Source organism: Carassius carassius, chromosome 15, assembly GCF_963082965.1.
Source record: "Carassius carassius chromosome 15, fCarCar2.1, whole genome shotgun sequence".
Classification (NCBI taxonomy): domain Eukaryota; kingdom Metazoa; phylum Chordata; class Actinopteri; order Cypriniformes; family Cyprinidae; genus Carassius; species Carassius carassius.
The window spans coordinates 7,056,456-7,072,171 of record NC_081769.1 but is presented as its reverse complement, the minus strand read 5'-3'; the positions used below and the strand labels follow the sequence as shown (position 1 = coordinate 7,072,171).

At 41.7% G+C, this 15,716-nt stretch overlaps 1 protein-coding gene across 1 annotated transcript in view; it reads left to right on the top strand.

Annotated features, from left to right (window-relative positions):
• The window catches only part of LOC132158060 (rho guanine nucleotide exchange factor 2-like), a 59,915-nt gene that overhangs the window by 37,442 nt on the left and 6,757 nt on the right, over positions 1-15,716 (top strand). Inside the window, exons 8-12 of the mRNA XM_059567313.1 lie at positions 3,811-4,061; positions 5,969-6,094; positions 7,479-7,596; positions 8,236-8,487; positions 10,216-10,292. Coding sequence (XP_059423296.1) covers positions 3,811-4,061; positions 5,969-6,094; positions 7,479-7,596; positions 8,236-8,487; positions 10,216-10,292 — 824 coding nt within the window. The remainder of the gene's footprint in view (positions 1-3,810; positions 4,062-5,968; positions 6,095-7,478; positions 7,597-8,235; positions 8,488-10,215; positions 10,293-15,716) is intronic.

The window sequence follows — 15,716 nt, the reverse complement described above, 5'->3', positions numbered from 1 at the left end:
TTCTGGGCTTATTAAAGACCAGCCGTGCCGCTGCATTCTGAATCATTTGTAAAGGTTTGACTGTGCGTGATGGAAGTCCAGCCAGAAGAGCATTGCAGTAGTCCAGCCTAGAAATGATAAGGGCCTGGACAAGAAGTTGTGCAGCATGCTTGATTGGGAAGGGCCTGAACTTTCTGATGTTGTGCAATACAAACCAGTAAGATCTAGCAGTTTTGAAATATGGTCTTTGAGAGTCAGCTGGTAATCAAAAATTACACCAAGATTTCTGACCGAACTTGATGGGGTATAATTGCTGATGAACCTAACTAGATGGTGAGGACATGCTGTGGATTTGAAGCTGGGAAGACAAGAAGCTCAGTCTTTGCCAATTTGAGCTGTAGGTGATGTCATTCATGCCAAGATGTCCACAAGGCAACCTGAGATCCGTTCAGCTGCTTGAATCCTTGTGATGCCCAGTGATGTGGTGGACAGGAGGATCTGATGATTCACTGTGTCAAAAGCAGCAGATAGATCCAGCAAAATAAGATTGATTTGGAATCAGCTTTTGCAATCCGCAGGGCTTCAGTGACTAACAGTAGCACAGTCTCAGTTGAATGGCCACTCCTGAAACCTGACTGGTTTGGATCCAGTTTGTTGTTCTGTGTAAGAAATAATGATACCTGGATAAACACAACTCATTTGAGTGTTTTTGCTTTGAAAGGAAGAAGAGAGACAGGTCTGTAACTATCTGTAAGTGAAGTGTTTAATGTAGGTTTTTTGAGCCTGCTTGAAAATCAGTGGGAAAAGTTCCTGTCAGAAGAGATGTGTTGATGATGTATGTGAGTGTTGGTAAAAGTGAAGGGGAGATTGCTTGGAGAAGGTGTGAGGGGATTGGGTCTAGTGCGCATGTTGTAGGGTGGTTGGAGAGGAGAAATTTGGATACTTCTGCCTCAGTAAGGGGACAGAAGAAGAAAGGGGGAAGTTTTAGGCGTGGATACGGTTGGTTTAGTTTGTGTGAGTGTGGAGCTGAGAACTGACTACTGATTGCTGTAGTTTTGTCTGTGAAGAATGTTTTCGAAATCATCAGATGTTATAGAGTGGTGGAGGGGGACAGAGGAGGGAATTTAATGTTTTGAAGAGGTTACGTGTGCCTGTAGCACTGTTAATCTTGTTGTGAAAATATGAAGATTTGGCAGTATGGACTTGAGCAGAAAAAGATGAACGCAAAGACTGATATGTACTCAGGTCAGACACATCTTTTGTTCTGCGCCATTTTCTCTCTGCTGCCCTGAGTTTGGACCGATGCTCACAAAGAATATCGGATAACCAGGGGCTAGAAGGGGTAGCCTGTGCTGGCCTGGAGGAGAAAGGACATATATTGTTTAGACAAGAAGTTAAAGTAGAGCATAAAGTGTCAGTTGCTATATTATGTCCTGAGATGATAAATGGGTAGGTGAGAGAAGAGAGGAAGACACTAAAGAGGAATGATAGGAGGGTGAAAGGGAACACAGGTTTCGTCTAAAAGCAACAGATAGAGAAGTTGGTGGCACACAGATCGGTAGATGTAGGTTAAATGTAATGAGGAAATGGTTAGAGATGTGTAGGGGTTTTAGGAAAATGTTGTCTGCAGTACAATTGCATGTGTAAATTAAGTCAAGTTAATTGCCTGATTTGTGAGTGCTTGAGTGCCTTTGAAATCAAATGAAGCTAAAAAAAGGCTGAAAGAGTAGTTAGACAGAGCAGCTGGGGTTGCTGAGTCGTCTGGACTACAGCCCGAAGTCATGTGTTTTGAGAATAATGGCTGGCTGATGAAGTTATTGGCTGGCTAGCCGGCTCAGCCAAAACCTAAATGGCTGCTGCAGCCGCCAATCTTTTCATAGCTGCAAATGGCTGAAGCTGCCACTTCATGTCCACAGATGTCTATGTTATACTGATTAACTAGATCTCAATCTTTCCAAGCAATGCATGGCTTACACTATATTTCTACAAAATGCAATACAATGTAATAAAGAAAACACCAGATTTTACTTTCACAATGTATGCACACATATTAATTTTGTAGTCTGTATGCTACTAAAGATTTTCAAATAGCCTACAATGCATTTCAGGTTAAAAATATTTTTTCATTGTGTTCACATATTAGATGGGAAAAAAATTACAGAGGGATTTATGGATATCTACTTTTGTTATCCTGTAAATCAAAATATACTGTGTCATTAGCCTTAAAAAATGATTTTCGCCATGTTTTTTTGGAATAAAATGTTATATATATCAGGCTAGGATTAATATATATATAATATATAAATGTGTATTTCTGACTTTTTTTCACCAAAAGTCTGAAAGAAGACATGTTATTGAAGACAAATATCCAAAAATCTCAAAATTGACAAAAATAAAAATACAATGTTTTGGCCTGCTGTGTCTCGCCTTAATATAAACACACACTGTTATCAGTATTATTTTGGACAAAGTTTTGCACATTTCACTTCAATGTACACTGAAGCATGCGTCGTGAATTAGCAATGTGGAAACGGTGGTTTGTTACTGCAGTAATATCACGTTCAGTGCCATAAATCTCTCCGTCCCAGAATATTTGGTTCATAACATCAATCTTTGATTCAGGTGTTTGTGCAACCGTGCCCTGAAGATATAACAAAAGTCTGGGTAGGCCTAAGTAAAAAAAAAAAAAAAGTAAGTAGGAATTAGGAAAGTATGTGAGATCAAAATTACCTCGCTTGCTTCTTTCCGCCATTTCACCTCAGTGTGAGAAAAAAATGCATTGCTTCTTCTGTACGGAAAACGAGCAAATTTAATTGGTTGTCAATTCACTGTGAGTCTCTGTATTGTAGCAACGGGCACAAGACTGTGCTGTTATGAAACCAGTGGGAAAATAGATCTCGTGTATTGTTTATATATTTCGTGTTTGTATGTCTCTACGTGATAGAATTATTATTTGATGCAAATAATTCTAGCGGCTCAGCCAAACTTTAGCAGATGGCGGCTCAATTTGGCTTAGGAAATTATTGGCTGGCGGCTGCTGAAATTCTAAATGGCGCAAATGGCGGCGCCTGGCGGCGGCTTCAGGGTGTGTTCTGGACGAATCCAGGTCTCAGTCAAGCCCAAAATGCTAAGTGTAGATTGCAAAGAAAAAGCAGAAATTAAGAATCCAAACATACAAATTACAAAAGTGTTAAGCAAAAGTATTAAGCAAACACTTGCGCGCTCCAGCCTGCTCTGCTGGCTGATCCTTCTCCCAAAGTTTGAGAGTTAACAAGCAGTTTAAATAGGCTACGGTCGCTGTGGTCGCCTTGTTAAATTAGCACACTCAAATGCCTTTGGCAGGGAAATTGCTCAATATAAGTTAAAAAAATCCTTCTTATCTGACGGCTATTACTCTACTTACAAATAATGTAAAATCAAACATACAAATTACAACAAAAAATAGCAGTAGAAATAGCTAGAGAACAAAATAAACCTTCTTAGCAGCAGTGTTAAGGTCTATTCACATTGAATGTAAAATAAAAATGCTGAAAGAATTGAATCAGAAAGTTGAGAGAACACTGTTGATTGCTCTCCATGTCAGTGTTTCCCAACCTTGGTCCTGGGTTTACCAAACTATGTACCGTCTCTTTTATCTGACACATTCAAGATATTTAAGGTGTCTGTTTACAAGCTGAAGTAAAAAGTTAAATCGTTTGACTAGAAACAGACAAGACAAAAAAAAAATAATTGTCAAAATATTGGAAATTTAGATGCATCCTTAGTACTGTCAGGTATTTTGTACTGTAATGTCTGTGATTTTCGATAAATCAATGTATCTGTGTTTTTCAGAGCTGATTCAGACTGAGCTGAACCACATGCGTACGCTGCGGATCATGGAGGGGGTGTTTCGCAGAGGAATGCTGGAAGAGGTGTTGATGGAGTTGGGTGTAGTTCACGCCATCTTTCCCTGCTTAGATCAGCTGCTGTCTATTCACTCCAGTTTCCTGAGCCAACTACTGCAGAGAAGAAACAATAGCCTGGCAGCCAGCAGCACCCGCAACTTCACCATTCAAAAGCTGGGAGATATTCTGGTGGAGCAGGTGAACTTCTGACATATAGCTTACATAAGAATAGTTAAGATAAGCAATTACAGTTATTAATGCAAAATTACTAGCAACTTACCATAAACCAAACCCTAATGCTATAGTTGTTATTATTTGGCCAAAAAGCACATCGCTCCTACAGCACTTTTTGAGGATTGTCGAATAGAACTGTCAATGTTAAACTGACTAGTTCAAATTAAAGAACAGATGTCGTTAGCCTGGAATTTCCTGCAAAATGCCAACCGACAGTTCAACATTTACAAACCCGATTCCAAAAAAGTTGGGACACACATATTGTGAATAAATACAGAATGCAATGATGGTAAGTTTCAAATTTCAATATTTTATTCATAATAAAACATAGATGACATATCAAATGTTTAAATTGAGAAAATGTATAATTTTAAGGGAAAAATAAGTTGATTTTTAATTTCATGGCATCAACACATCTCAAAAAAGTTGGGACAAAGGCATGTTTACCACTGTGTGGCATCCCCTCTTCTTTTGATAACAGTCTGCAAACGTCTGGGGACTGAGGAGACAAGTTGCTCAAGTTTAGGAATAGGAATATTGTCCCATTCTTGTCTAATACAGGCTTCTAGTTGCTCAACTGTCTTAGGTCTTCTTTGTCGCATCTTCCTCTTTATGATACACCAAATGTTCTCTATGGGTGAAAGATCTGGACTGCAGGCTGGCCATTTCAGTACCCGGATCCTTCTTCTACGCAGCCCTGATGTTGTAATTGATGCAGTATGTGGTCTGGCATTGTCATGTTGGAAAATGCAAGGTCTTCCCTGAAATAGACGATGTCTGGATGGGAGCATATGTTGTTCTAGAACTTGGATATACCTTTCAGCATTGATGGTGCCTTTCCAGATGTGTAAGCTGCCCATGCCACATGCACTCATGCAACCCCAATACCATTAGAGATGCAGGCTTCTGAACTGAGCACTGATAACAACTTGGGTTGTCCTTGTCCTCTTTAGTCCGGATGACATGGCGTTCCAGTTTTCCAAAAAGAACTTCAAATTTTGATTCATCTGACCACAGAACAGTTTTCCACTTTGTCACCGTCCATTTTAAATGAGCCTTGGCCCAGAGAAAATGTCTGTGCTTCTGGATCATGTTTAGATATGGTTTCTTTTTTGACCTATAGAGTTTTAGCTGGCAACGCCGAATGGCACGGTGGATTGTGTTCACCGACAATGTTTTTTGGAACTATTCCTGAGCCCATTCCTGAGTCCATTACAGTAGCATTCCTATATGTGTAATGCAGTGCCGTCTAAGGGCCCGAAGATCATAGGCATCCAATATGGATTACCGGCCTTGACCCTTACGCACAGAGATTGTTCAAGATTCTGTGAATCTTTGGATGATATTATGCACTGTAGATGATGATAACTTCAAACCCTTTGCAATTTTTCTCTGAGAAACTCCTTTCTGATATTGCCCCTCCATTTTTTCCGCTGCAGCATTTGGTGAATTGGTGATCCTATGCCCATCTTGACTTCTGACAGACACTGCCACTCTGAGAGGCTCTTTTTATACCCAATCATGTTGCCAATTGACCTAATAAATTGCAAATTGGTCCTACAGCTGTTCCTTATATGTACATTTAACTTTTCCGGCCTCTTACTGCTACCTGTCTCAACTTTTTTGGAAAGTGTAGCTCTCTTGAAATCCAAAATGAGCAGCCAATATTTGGCATGACATTTCAAAATGTCTCACTTTCCACATTTCAACATATGTTATCTATATTCTATTGTGAATAAAATATAAGTTTATGAGATTTGTAAATTATTCCATTCTTTTTTTTACTCACAATTTGTACAGTGTCCCAACTTTTTTGGAATCGGGTTTGTAAATAAATATTGTAAACTTGTAGTAGATTTTCTTTGCTTCAGTTCTCAGGTCAGAATGCAGAGGAGATGAGGAAATGCTATGTTGAATTCTGCAGTCGACACCTGAAAGCTGTGAAACTCTATAAGGAGCTGCTGGCCCGTGATAAGAGGTTCCAGCAGTTCATACGGGTGAGAGTACAGCCAGAAAAAGACATGCTTAGCCGCGTTTCCACCGCTGGAACTTTACCCAGGAACTAGGGACTTTGGGCTGGTACTCAGTGTGTTTCCACCGCAGGAACCAGGAACGAAATAAAGTTCTGGGTGAATAAAGTGCCCCAAAGTTCCGGAACCTTCGGGGGCGGGACTTGGGCACTAAACATGCTGATTGGTTGAGTTCACGCAGCACTGTGATTTCAACCACCATTTATTCTGATAATTTTCAAAATATTACTGTTGTTGTTTCATAAAATGTAATTTCAAAAGTATTTCAGGTGAGAATGTAGTTGTTTAAAAATCAAATCTGTGGTATATTTATAAAGACAACGCCTATTTAAAAAAATGTGTTTCGCCGATTTTGAAGACGGTCAGCTCCACGCGATCAACGTAAAATATAATACGTTTTGGGTAAATCTAACAGGTAATCTTTGGTCTGTATTCAATTTATATCTATATGGTTAAATGAAAATAAAAAGAGGCAAATGATATAATATTTCGTTTCATTGTAAAAAATATATATACACATTTCCCTGAACTAAGTACATTTCTGTGGCAAGGGAAGTCGTGGCCTAATGGTTAGAGAGTCGGACTCCCAATCGAAAGGTTGTGAGTTCGAGTCCCGGGCCGGCAGGAATTGTGGGTGGGGGGGGTGCATGTACAGTGCTCTCTCCACCTTTAATACCACGACTTAGGTGCCCTTGAGCAAGGCATCGAACCCCCAACTGCTCCCCGGGCGCCGCAGCATAAATGGCTGCCCACTGCTCCGGGTGTGTGCTCACAGTGTGTGTGTGTTCACTGCTCTGTGTGTGTGCATTTCGGATGGGTTAAATGCAGAGCACAAATTCTGAGTATGGGTCACCATACTTGGCTGAATGTCACTTCACTTCACTTCACTATTATTATGTTTAAATGAAAACAAAAGGAGGCAGTGGTATTTCGATATCCTATTTCATTTTATTGTAAATATACAGTGAAGAAAATTGCAGTAGCCAAGATGAGTGGAATGAAGTAATCAAGTATGCTGCTGTTTGCAGAAATACTGTATTTGCATCGTAGTGTACATCACACTCCAGAGTCGAATGGGTAAAGTCTGAACTACCGAGGATGCAAGTCCGAAATTTGCATTGTTTATATGAAGAAACACATGCAGACCTACGTCACCAGACTATTTCCTTAATCTTCATGGTACTGCAGAAAACAACAGGTCTGGGGGGAAAATAGTTCCCGGTAGAAAAAAGTTCCTGGTACAATTGTTCCGGGTATTTTCGATGGAAACGCGGCACTTATCAGCATTTTTTTTTTATTGCTTAGAATGTTTTTAATAAAATATATTTTTTAAATTTGTTTAACTGTCAAGCGGGTAAGCAGAGGTTCTTTACTGCGTCGCCATGGTGTTCAAGAGTGCATCTTACTCGTCACTCAACGCATCACTAAATATCCTGTACTTATCAAGCGCATACTAGACAACACAAAAGGTGAGACTATACTCTGACATGTACTCCAATATTACAGCCAGTCCTTGTTTGATCATGTAAAACTATATTCTGGCCAAACTGAATTCTTGTTTTGTACTGCATTGTTTTGTTTAATGTGCAATTATGGACAGCTTTATCATACTTTTTTTTTTATTATTATTACTATGAAATTAAACCACACCATGTTAATCTGTTTGGCCAGTTAATTCATCTTTCCCCATTTCTGTCACAGATGGACTTTTGGTTCCTTGCCACTGTTACCTCTGGCCTTCTTAGTTGGGTACACTTAATATTCAGCAATATTGTTGAATTGACTATGCAGATGATGCGGAATTGAATATTTGCAATAATTAATTAATTACATTTTCATCTTTATTATTATTTAATTATAACAAATCACACAGTATATATATATATATATATATTTACTAGAGCCACTTTATTATAAGATTTCTGTTTACAGATGTTTAACTTCTTACTGGTCAGTGAGGAGACTGAATGTTTAATCAATATTTGCTATTAAAAGCTTTAATGACATCTGTCAACTTTCCTTTTAGGCATGTAATCAAGGCAAAAATGACAATTATGCTTTACTCTGATATGAAGTGATCTGAGAACAGATTTAATTTGATTTCACAGGTAATGAAGAAGAGAGTAAATCTCTGGCTGACTCTCTGACGCTGATCCGGGAGCTGCTGTGTTCCGTGGACCAGCAGGTTCAAGAGTTAGAACGAGCACAGCGTTTGCAGGAGATCCAGTCTTGTCTGGACCCACGAGCTGAAACAAAAATTAAGGGTGGAGGAGTGTTTGGTGGAGGAGAGCTGCTGCGCCGTAGACTTATTCATGAGGGAGCACTGCTCTGGAAGACTGCTCAAGGCTCCAGACTCAAAGGTGCCATTAGTGCTTATGTTTGTGAGTGAGTAAGTGAAATACAACCCCTGGCAAAAAGTATGGAATCATCCCTCTCAGAAGATGTTCATTCAAATGTTTAATTGTGTAGAGCAAAAACCAAGCACATATATGCCACAAAACAATTTTCACTCAACAAAACAATATTCTGGCTGTATAAAACACTTAAAAAAAAACAACAAAGAAAGATAACTATAGTCAATTACAACTGTTTTTACAGATCAAACAGAGTTAAAAAATATGGAATCACACAAACTGAGGAAAATTATATGGAATCACCAAATAAAAACACTACTAGTACTTTGTTGCACCACCTCTGGCTTTTATAACAGCTTGAATTCTCTGAGGCATGGATTTAACTAATGACAAACAGTATACTTCATCTCCAGCTTTGTCTTATTGCAGTTGCCAGATCAGCTTTGCAGGTTGGAGCCTTGTCGTGGACCATTTTCTTTCATTTCCACCCCAGATTTTCAATTGGATGGAGGTCCGGACTATTTGTTTATTTGTGTGTTTTCACAGATTTTGCCCTATGGCACGATGCATTATCATCCTGAAAAATGATGCTACCATCACCAAACAAACATCCTTTCAATTGATGGAATAAGAAAAGTGTCCAAAATCTCAACATAAACTTGTGCATTTATGGAAGATGTAATGACTGTCATCTCTCCCATACCTGACATACAACCCCATATCATTAATGATTGTGGAAATTTGCATGTTTTCTTCAGGCAGTTGTCTTTATAAATTTCATTGGAACGGCACCAAACAAAAATTCCAGCATCATCACCCTGCCCAATGCAGATTCGTGATTCATCACTGTATATAACTCTCATCCAGTCATCCACAGTCCAAGATTGTCTTTCTTTAGCCCACTGAAACCTTGTTTTTTTCTGTTTCGATGTTAATGATGGTTTTCGTTTGGCTTTTCTGTATGTAAATCCCATTTCTTTTAGGCGATTTCTTACAGTCCGGTCACAGACATGAACTCCACTTTCTGCCCATTAGTTCCTCATTTGTTTTGTTGTGCATTTTCTGTTTTCAATGCATATTGCTTTACGTTTTCTGTCTTGGCGCTTTGATGTCTTTCTTGGTCTACCAGTACGCTTCCCTTTTACAACCTTTCCATTTGATTTGTACTTGGTCCAGATTTTAGACACAGCTGACTGGGAACAACCAACATCTTTTGCAACATTCCGTGAAGATTTACCTTCTTTGAGAAGTTTGATAATCCTCTCCTTTGTTTCAACTGACATCTCTCGTGTTGGAGCCATGAGTTATGTCAATCATCTTGGTTCAACACATCACTAATGTGTGCAAGCAATCGTTTTTTTAACTGCAGACTAATTAGCAGTTGTAATCAGATACAGGTGTTTGTTTTAGAAATGCAAAGTGCATGGTGATTCCATATAATTTTCCTCAGATTTGTGTGATTCCATATTTTTTTCCTGTTTGATCTGTAAAAACAGTTGTAATTGACTATAGTTATCTTTCTTTGTTGTTTTTTTAAGTGTTTTATACAGCCAGAATATTGTTTTGTTGAGTGAAAATTGTTTTGTGGCATATATGTGCTTGGTTTTTGCTCTACACGATTAAACATTTGAATGAACATCTTCTGAGAGGGGTGATTCCATACTTTTTGCCAGGGGTTGTAGTTGGTATATTAGTAGATTTATCAGGACCTTTGTATTTTTTTTCTCTGTACAGATGTGCATGTTTTGTTGATGACAGACATCCTGGTGTTCATGCAGGAAAAAGACCAGAAGTATATTTTTCCCTGTCTGGTGAGTCAAAGCATTCTGTTTGCTGACAATCAGTGGATTCACCTACTCTGTGTTCTCCATCATCCTACATCAAAATCAAACTGCCTAGACTGGAAAAATTGTAGTTTGGGTCATAAAACAATAACACTAATTATTGAGATATAATTCTCCTTGATAAAATGATAACAAGAGTTTGATAAATGTTCGGTATTATGTGTATTATATTAATGTAGACATATTATACATATTAAAGGATTAATGGAATATAATTACAGTATTTTGTACCCTATACCAGTTATTAGCATTTATATTAAATGTATTTAGACAGTACAAATAACTAGAAACCATATTACATTTTTACCAGGTATTGAAGTTTATCTGTGGTTATCATGATCTAAAGGTATGCTACTATGGAAGACCAATTTTTTATTTTAATAAAACTCAAACAGAATAATTAAATTTCACCATTTAAAAATGAGTTTTTTTTTTTTTTTTTTTACAGATGATACTATTTGTAATAATGAACATTTACATCTGCATCCTAACTACTACTACTACTGCCGTCAACTCAAACTATTGTCAAATGTGTGGGAGACAAAAAAAACTGTGCTGAACATTTAGATCATTGAAGTCAGACAAAACAAACCTGTTTCATAATTTGAAACCAAATCAGTGCAGAAACTAAACTATATTTTTTTTCTATTAGGATTTTTAATTTGTTAAAGTGCCCCTATTATGGGTTATGAAAGGATCATATTTTGGTTTTGGGAGTCCCCAACAACAGGTTGACATGCATACAAGGTCAAAAAATGCTTTCATTGTCTTTATGTTCATGGACTTTCTGTTTCCTTATTTTGGTCATGTCCCGTTCCTTGTTAAGTTAATTGATTAATTCCCATCTGTTCTCCATTCCCCAGATTACCTCCCTTGTGTTTAAAAGTCTGTTTAGTTCTGTCTGTTTAGTTCCTCCCTGTCCGCGATTATCAATGTTACTGTCAATGTTACCTCTGATTATGTTAGTGATGTTCATTAAGCTCCTCTTTTGATTTATTATCCTCCTTGATCGTCTGATTCCCACGCCTGCCTTCACAGCCCGTAACAAAATCGCGGACCGAACAGTTAATTTAGCTGCATTTTTCTTTCTTTTTGTTTTGTTTTCCTCCCTCTCTCGGAATGGCCTTACCAGCGGTCCAACTCCTGTGCCTGGAGAAACTGGACCATTCGCTGGAAGACCACACTAGGGACTTTCTCGATCTGGCATGCCTTACCCACTTCCCCAACCGCTCGCTCAGTAACTTTTATTACTCCGGCCTGAGCGAGCGGTGTAAGGCACGCCTGCCAGCGAACGGTCCCAGAGAGGATTTTGCCGCTTTCGTGGAGTGGGTGCTGGAGAAAAATGGATCTTTGTTCACCTTCTGCACCGCTGAAGAGGATATCACCAGCCCCACTCCCGAACCAGAGACCAGCCAGCTGCCATACCGCTGCACGGAGCTAAAGCCAGAGCCCACCGCGGCCCTAGAGCCCGAGCCAATCACTGTCAGGGAGCAAGGACTCAAGAGTTTGACTGACCAGGTGTGTGAGCCGGCTACATCGTCGGTTCCCGAGGGAGTTTTAGTGGAGATCGGGGGCTTGGAGGAAAGCCCTGCACACACTCCTGCGACTGAGGGTGAGCTGCAATTGGTTTCTGGGAATTATATGGAGGAATTAATGGACCTTATAGACTGGCTTGTGGAGGTAAATCCTGAATCTCCTGTTTCTCCGCTGGTTCCGCCCAGCCCTGAATTTCCTGTTTCTCCGCTGGTTCCGCCCAGCCCTGAATCTCCTGTTTCTCCGCTGGTTCCGCCCATCCCTGAATCTCCTGTTTCTCCACTGGTTCCGCCCAGCCCTGAATCTCCTGTTTCTCCGCTGGTTCCATCATGACCTGAATCTCCTGTTTCTCCGCTGGTTCTGCCCAGCCCTGAATCTCCTGTTTCTCCACTGGTTCCGTCCAGCCCTGGATCTCCTGTTTCTCTGCTGGTTCCGTCCAGCCCTGGATCTCCTGTTTCTCTTCTGATTCCACCCAGCCCTGAATCTCCTATTTCTCCGCTGGTTCCGCCCACCCCTGAATATCTTGTTTCTCCGCTGGTTCTGCCCAGCCCTGAATCTCCTGTTTCTCTGCTGATTCCGCCCAGCCCTGAATCTCCTGTTTCTCAGCTGGTTCCGCCCAGCCCTGAATTTCCTGTTTCTCCGCTGGTTCTTCCCAGCCCTGAATCTCCTGTTTCTCCGCTCGTTCCGTCCAGCCCTGATCCTCCCGTGTTCCCTCCCAGCCTCCCTCTCCCGCCTCCTCCTAGACCAGTCTGTTCCTCTGCTCCACTTCCGCTGGTTCAATCCAGCCCTGAATCTCCTGTTTCTCCGCTGGTTCCGCCCAGCCCTGAATCTCCTGTTTCTCCACTGTTTCCGCCCAGCCCTGAATCTCCTGTTTCTCCGCTGGTTCCGTCCAGCCCTGAATCTCCTGTTTCTCTGCTGGTTCCGCCCAGCCCTGAATCTGCTGTTTCTCCACTGGTTCCGTCCAGCCCTGAATCTCCTGTTTCTCTGCTGGTTCCGCCCAGCCCTGAATCTCCTGTTTCTCCGCTGGTTCCGCCCAGCCCTGAATTTCCCGTTTCTCCACTGGTTCTGCCCAGCCCTGAATCTCCTGTTTCTCCGCTGGTTCCGTCCAGCCCTGATCCTCCTGTGTTCCCTCCCAGCCTCCCTCTCCCGCCTCCTCCTAGACCAGTCTGTTCCTCTGCTCCACTTCCACTGGTTCAATCCAGTCCTGAATCTCCTGTTTCTCTGCTGGCTCTGTCCAGCCCTCATTCTCCTATGTTTCCTCCCGGCCTCCCTCTCTCATATCCTCCTAGACCAGCCAGTTCCTCGACCTCATCTCCGCTGCTGCCTGTCAGTCCCGCAGCTCACCCTCAGTCAGCGCCATCTGGGCGCAATGGTTCGCGGTGAGACCTCCAGTCTCCAGCTCCGCCTTGGCGTGTGGATTCCCTGTCTCCACCTCCAGCCCCCGAGCCCTGGACTCCACATCGGTCCTTCAACCCTGCAGCTCCGCCTTGGCACCCTGCTCCCTCGTCTTCACCGTGGCCCGTCATCCCACCTGCTCCACCGGGCTCCCTCGTCCCTCCAGCTCCACCTTGGTCAATCGTCGACCATCCGCCGCCTCGGGACTCCACTCCTATGGCTTCGCCTCATCATTCCATCCCTCCGGCTCTGTCAGGCTCCTCCTTCCCTCCGGCTCCACCTCCGTCCTCAGTCGCTCCGACTCCGCAGCGGGCTTCCGGAGCCCCGCCTCCGCCTCGGTTTGCCGGTGCCTTCAGTGCTGCCTTGGACCTCTGGACCCTCTGCGTCACCCTGGCTCTGCGGCTGCTCTGCTCCTCACCCACCGGCGCAGTCTCAATGGGATTAAGATCTGGGGCGTTTCCAGGCCATGGACCCAAAATTTCAACATTCTGGTCCCCGAGCCACTTAGTTATCACTTTTGCTTTTGTTCTTCACCAAACTGTTGTTGGGTTGTTGGAAGAAGTTGCTGTTGGAGGGTGTTTTGGTACCATTCTTTATTCATGGCTGTGTTTTTGGGCAGAATTGTGAGTGAGCCCACTCCCTTGGATGAGAAGCAACCCCACACATGAATGGTGTCAGGATGCTTCACTGTTGGCATGACACAGGACTGATGGTAGCGCTCACCTTTTCTTCTCCGGACAAGCCTTTTTCCAGATGCCCCAAACAATCGGAAAGGGGCTTCATCGGAGAATATGACTTTGCCCCAGTCCTCAGCAGTCCATTTACTATACTTTCTGCAGAAGATCAATCTGTCCCTGATGTTTTTTTTTTGAGAGAAGTGGCTTCTTTGCTGCCCTTCTTGACACCAGGCCATCTTCCAAAAGTCTTTGCCTCACTGTGCGTGCAGATGCGCTCACACCTGCCTGCTGCCATTCCTGAGCAAGCTATGCACTGGTGGCACTCCGATCCTGCAGCTGAATCCTCTTTAGGAGACAATCCTCGCGCTTGCTGGACTTTCTTGGACGCCCTGAAGCCTTCTTTACAAGAATTGAACCTCTTTCCTTGAAGTTCTTGATGATCCTATAAATTGTTGATTTGGGTGCAATCTTAGTAGCCACAATATCCTTGCCTGTGAAGCCATTTTTATGCAACGCAATGATGGCTGCACGCGTTTCTTTGCAGGTCACCATGGTTAACAATGGAAGAACAATGATTTCAAGCATTACCTTCCTTTTAACATGTCAAGTCTGCCATTCTAACCCAATCAGCCTGCCATAATGATCTCCAGCCTTGTGCTCGTCAACATTCTCACCCGAGTTAACAAGACGATTACTGAAATGATCTCAGCAGGTCCTTTAATGACAGCAATGAAATGCAGTGGAAAGGTTTTTTTGGGATTAAGTTAATTTCATGGCAAAGAAGGACTATGCAATTAATCTGATCACTCTTCATAACATTCTGGAGTATATGCAAATTGCTATTATAAAAACTTAAGCAGCAACTTTTCCAATTTCCAATACTTATGTAATTCTCAAAACTTTTGGCCCAGACTGTACAATCGCTGTTTTGTACCTGTTGTCAAAAAGTCCCAAATACAATGGAAAGCCAAACTCCAATGTGTCTGAGTACATAGCACCATCCAGAGGAGGATGAATAGCGTTAGGAACCTGTATTAATGTGTGTGTTACATTTTACTTCTGTATATATACACTGATATTAATATTACTTTTATTATTGATAGCGGCATCTCTGTAGCCATGCTAATAAAATACAACTGCCACTACAACTGATTTTTATTGTTTTCTGTGCTCCAGACCTATATAATAAGATGGCTAAAATAATGCTCTCTTCTATTGTCTGATTCAACTAGATGTGTCATGAAGCACGTCGTTGATTGGCTTGCGTGAAAACATGTCATGCGAATTTTCCGCTCCAGTTTGAAATTTAGTAAATTGCGCGGAAGATGTGATTGAGGCGAATATGGTGCATTCGCAGCAAACGCATCAAGCATTTCATTTTGTTTACAGCTGTTACCGGGGAAACAGCTATTTTACGCTCCAAAAGCATCACCTAGTGGCAAAGAATGTATTTGCATTTTCTTTTAGACCAGGGGTGGCGAACATCAGGCCTGGAGAGCCACAGCCTTTCAGAGTTTTGCTTCAACCCTAATCAAACACACATGAACAAGCTAATCAAGGTCTGAAGGGTTACTAGTAAGCTACAGGCAGGTGAGTTTTAATTAGTGTTGGATGAACTCTGCAGGGCTGTGGCTGCGGCAGTTCGCCACCCCTGATTCTGACCAAAGCAAAAAATAGACTGATTTTCAGATTTCCCAGTGGGAGGGAAATATGCTAATGTTTGCTTGGGATTCATTTTAAAAATTACTCATTTAAATGATTCAGAGTCGACTATTACTTTTGAGAT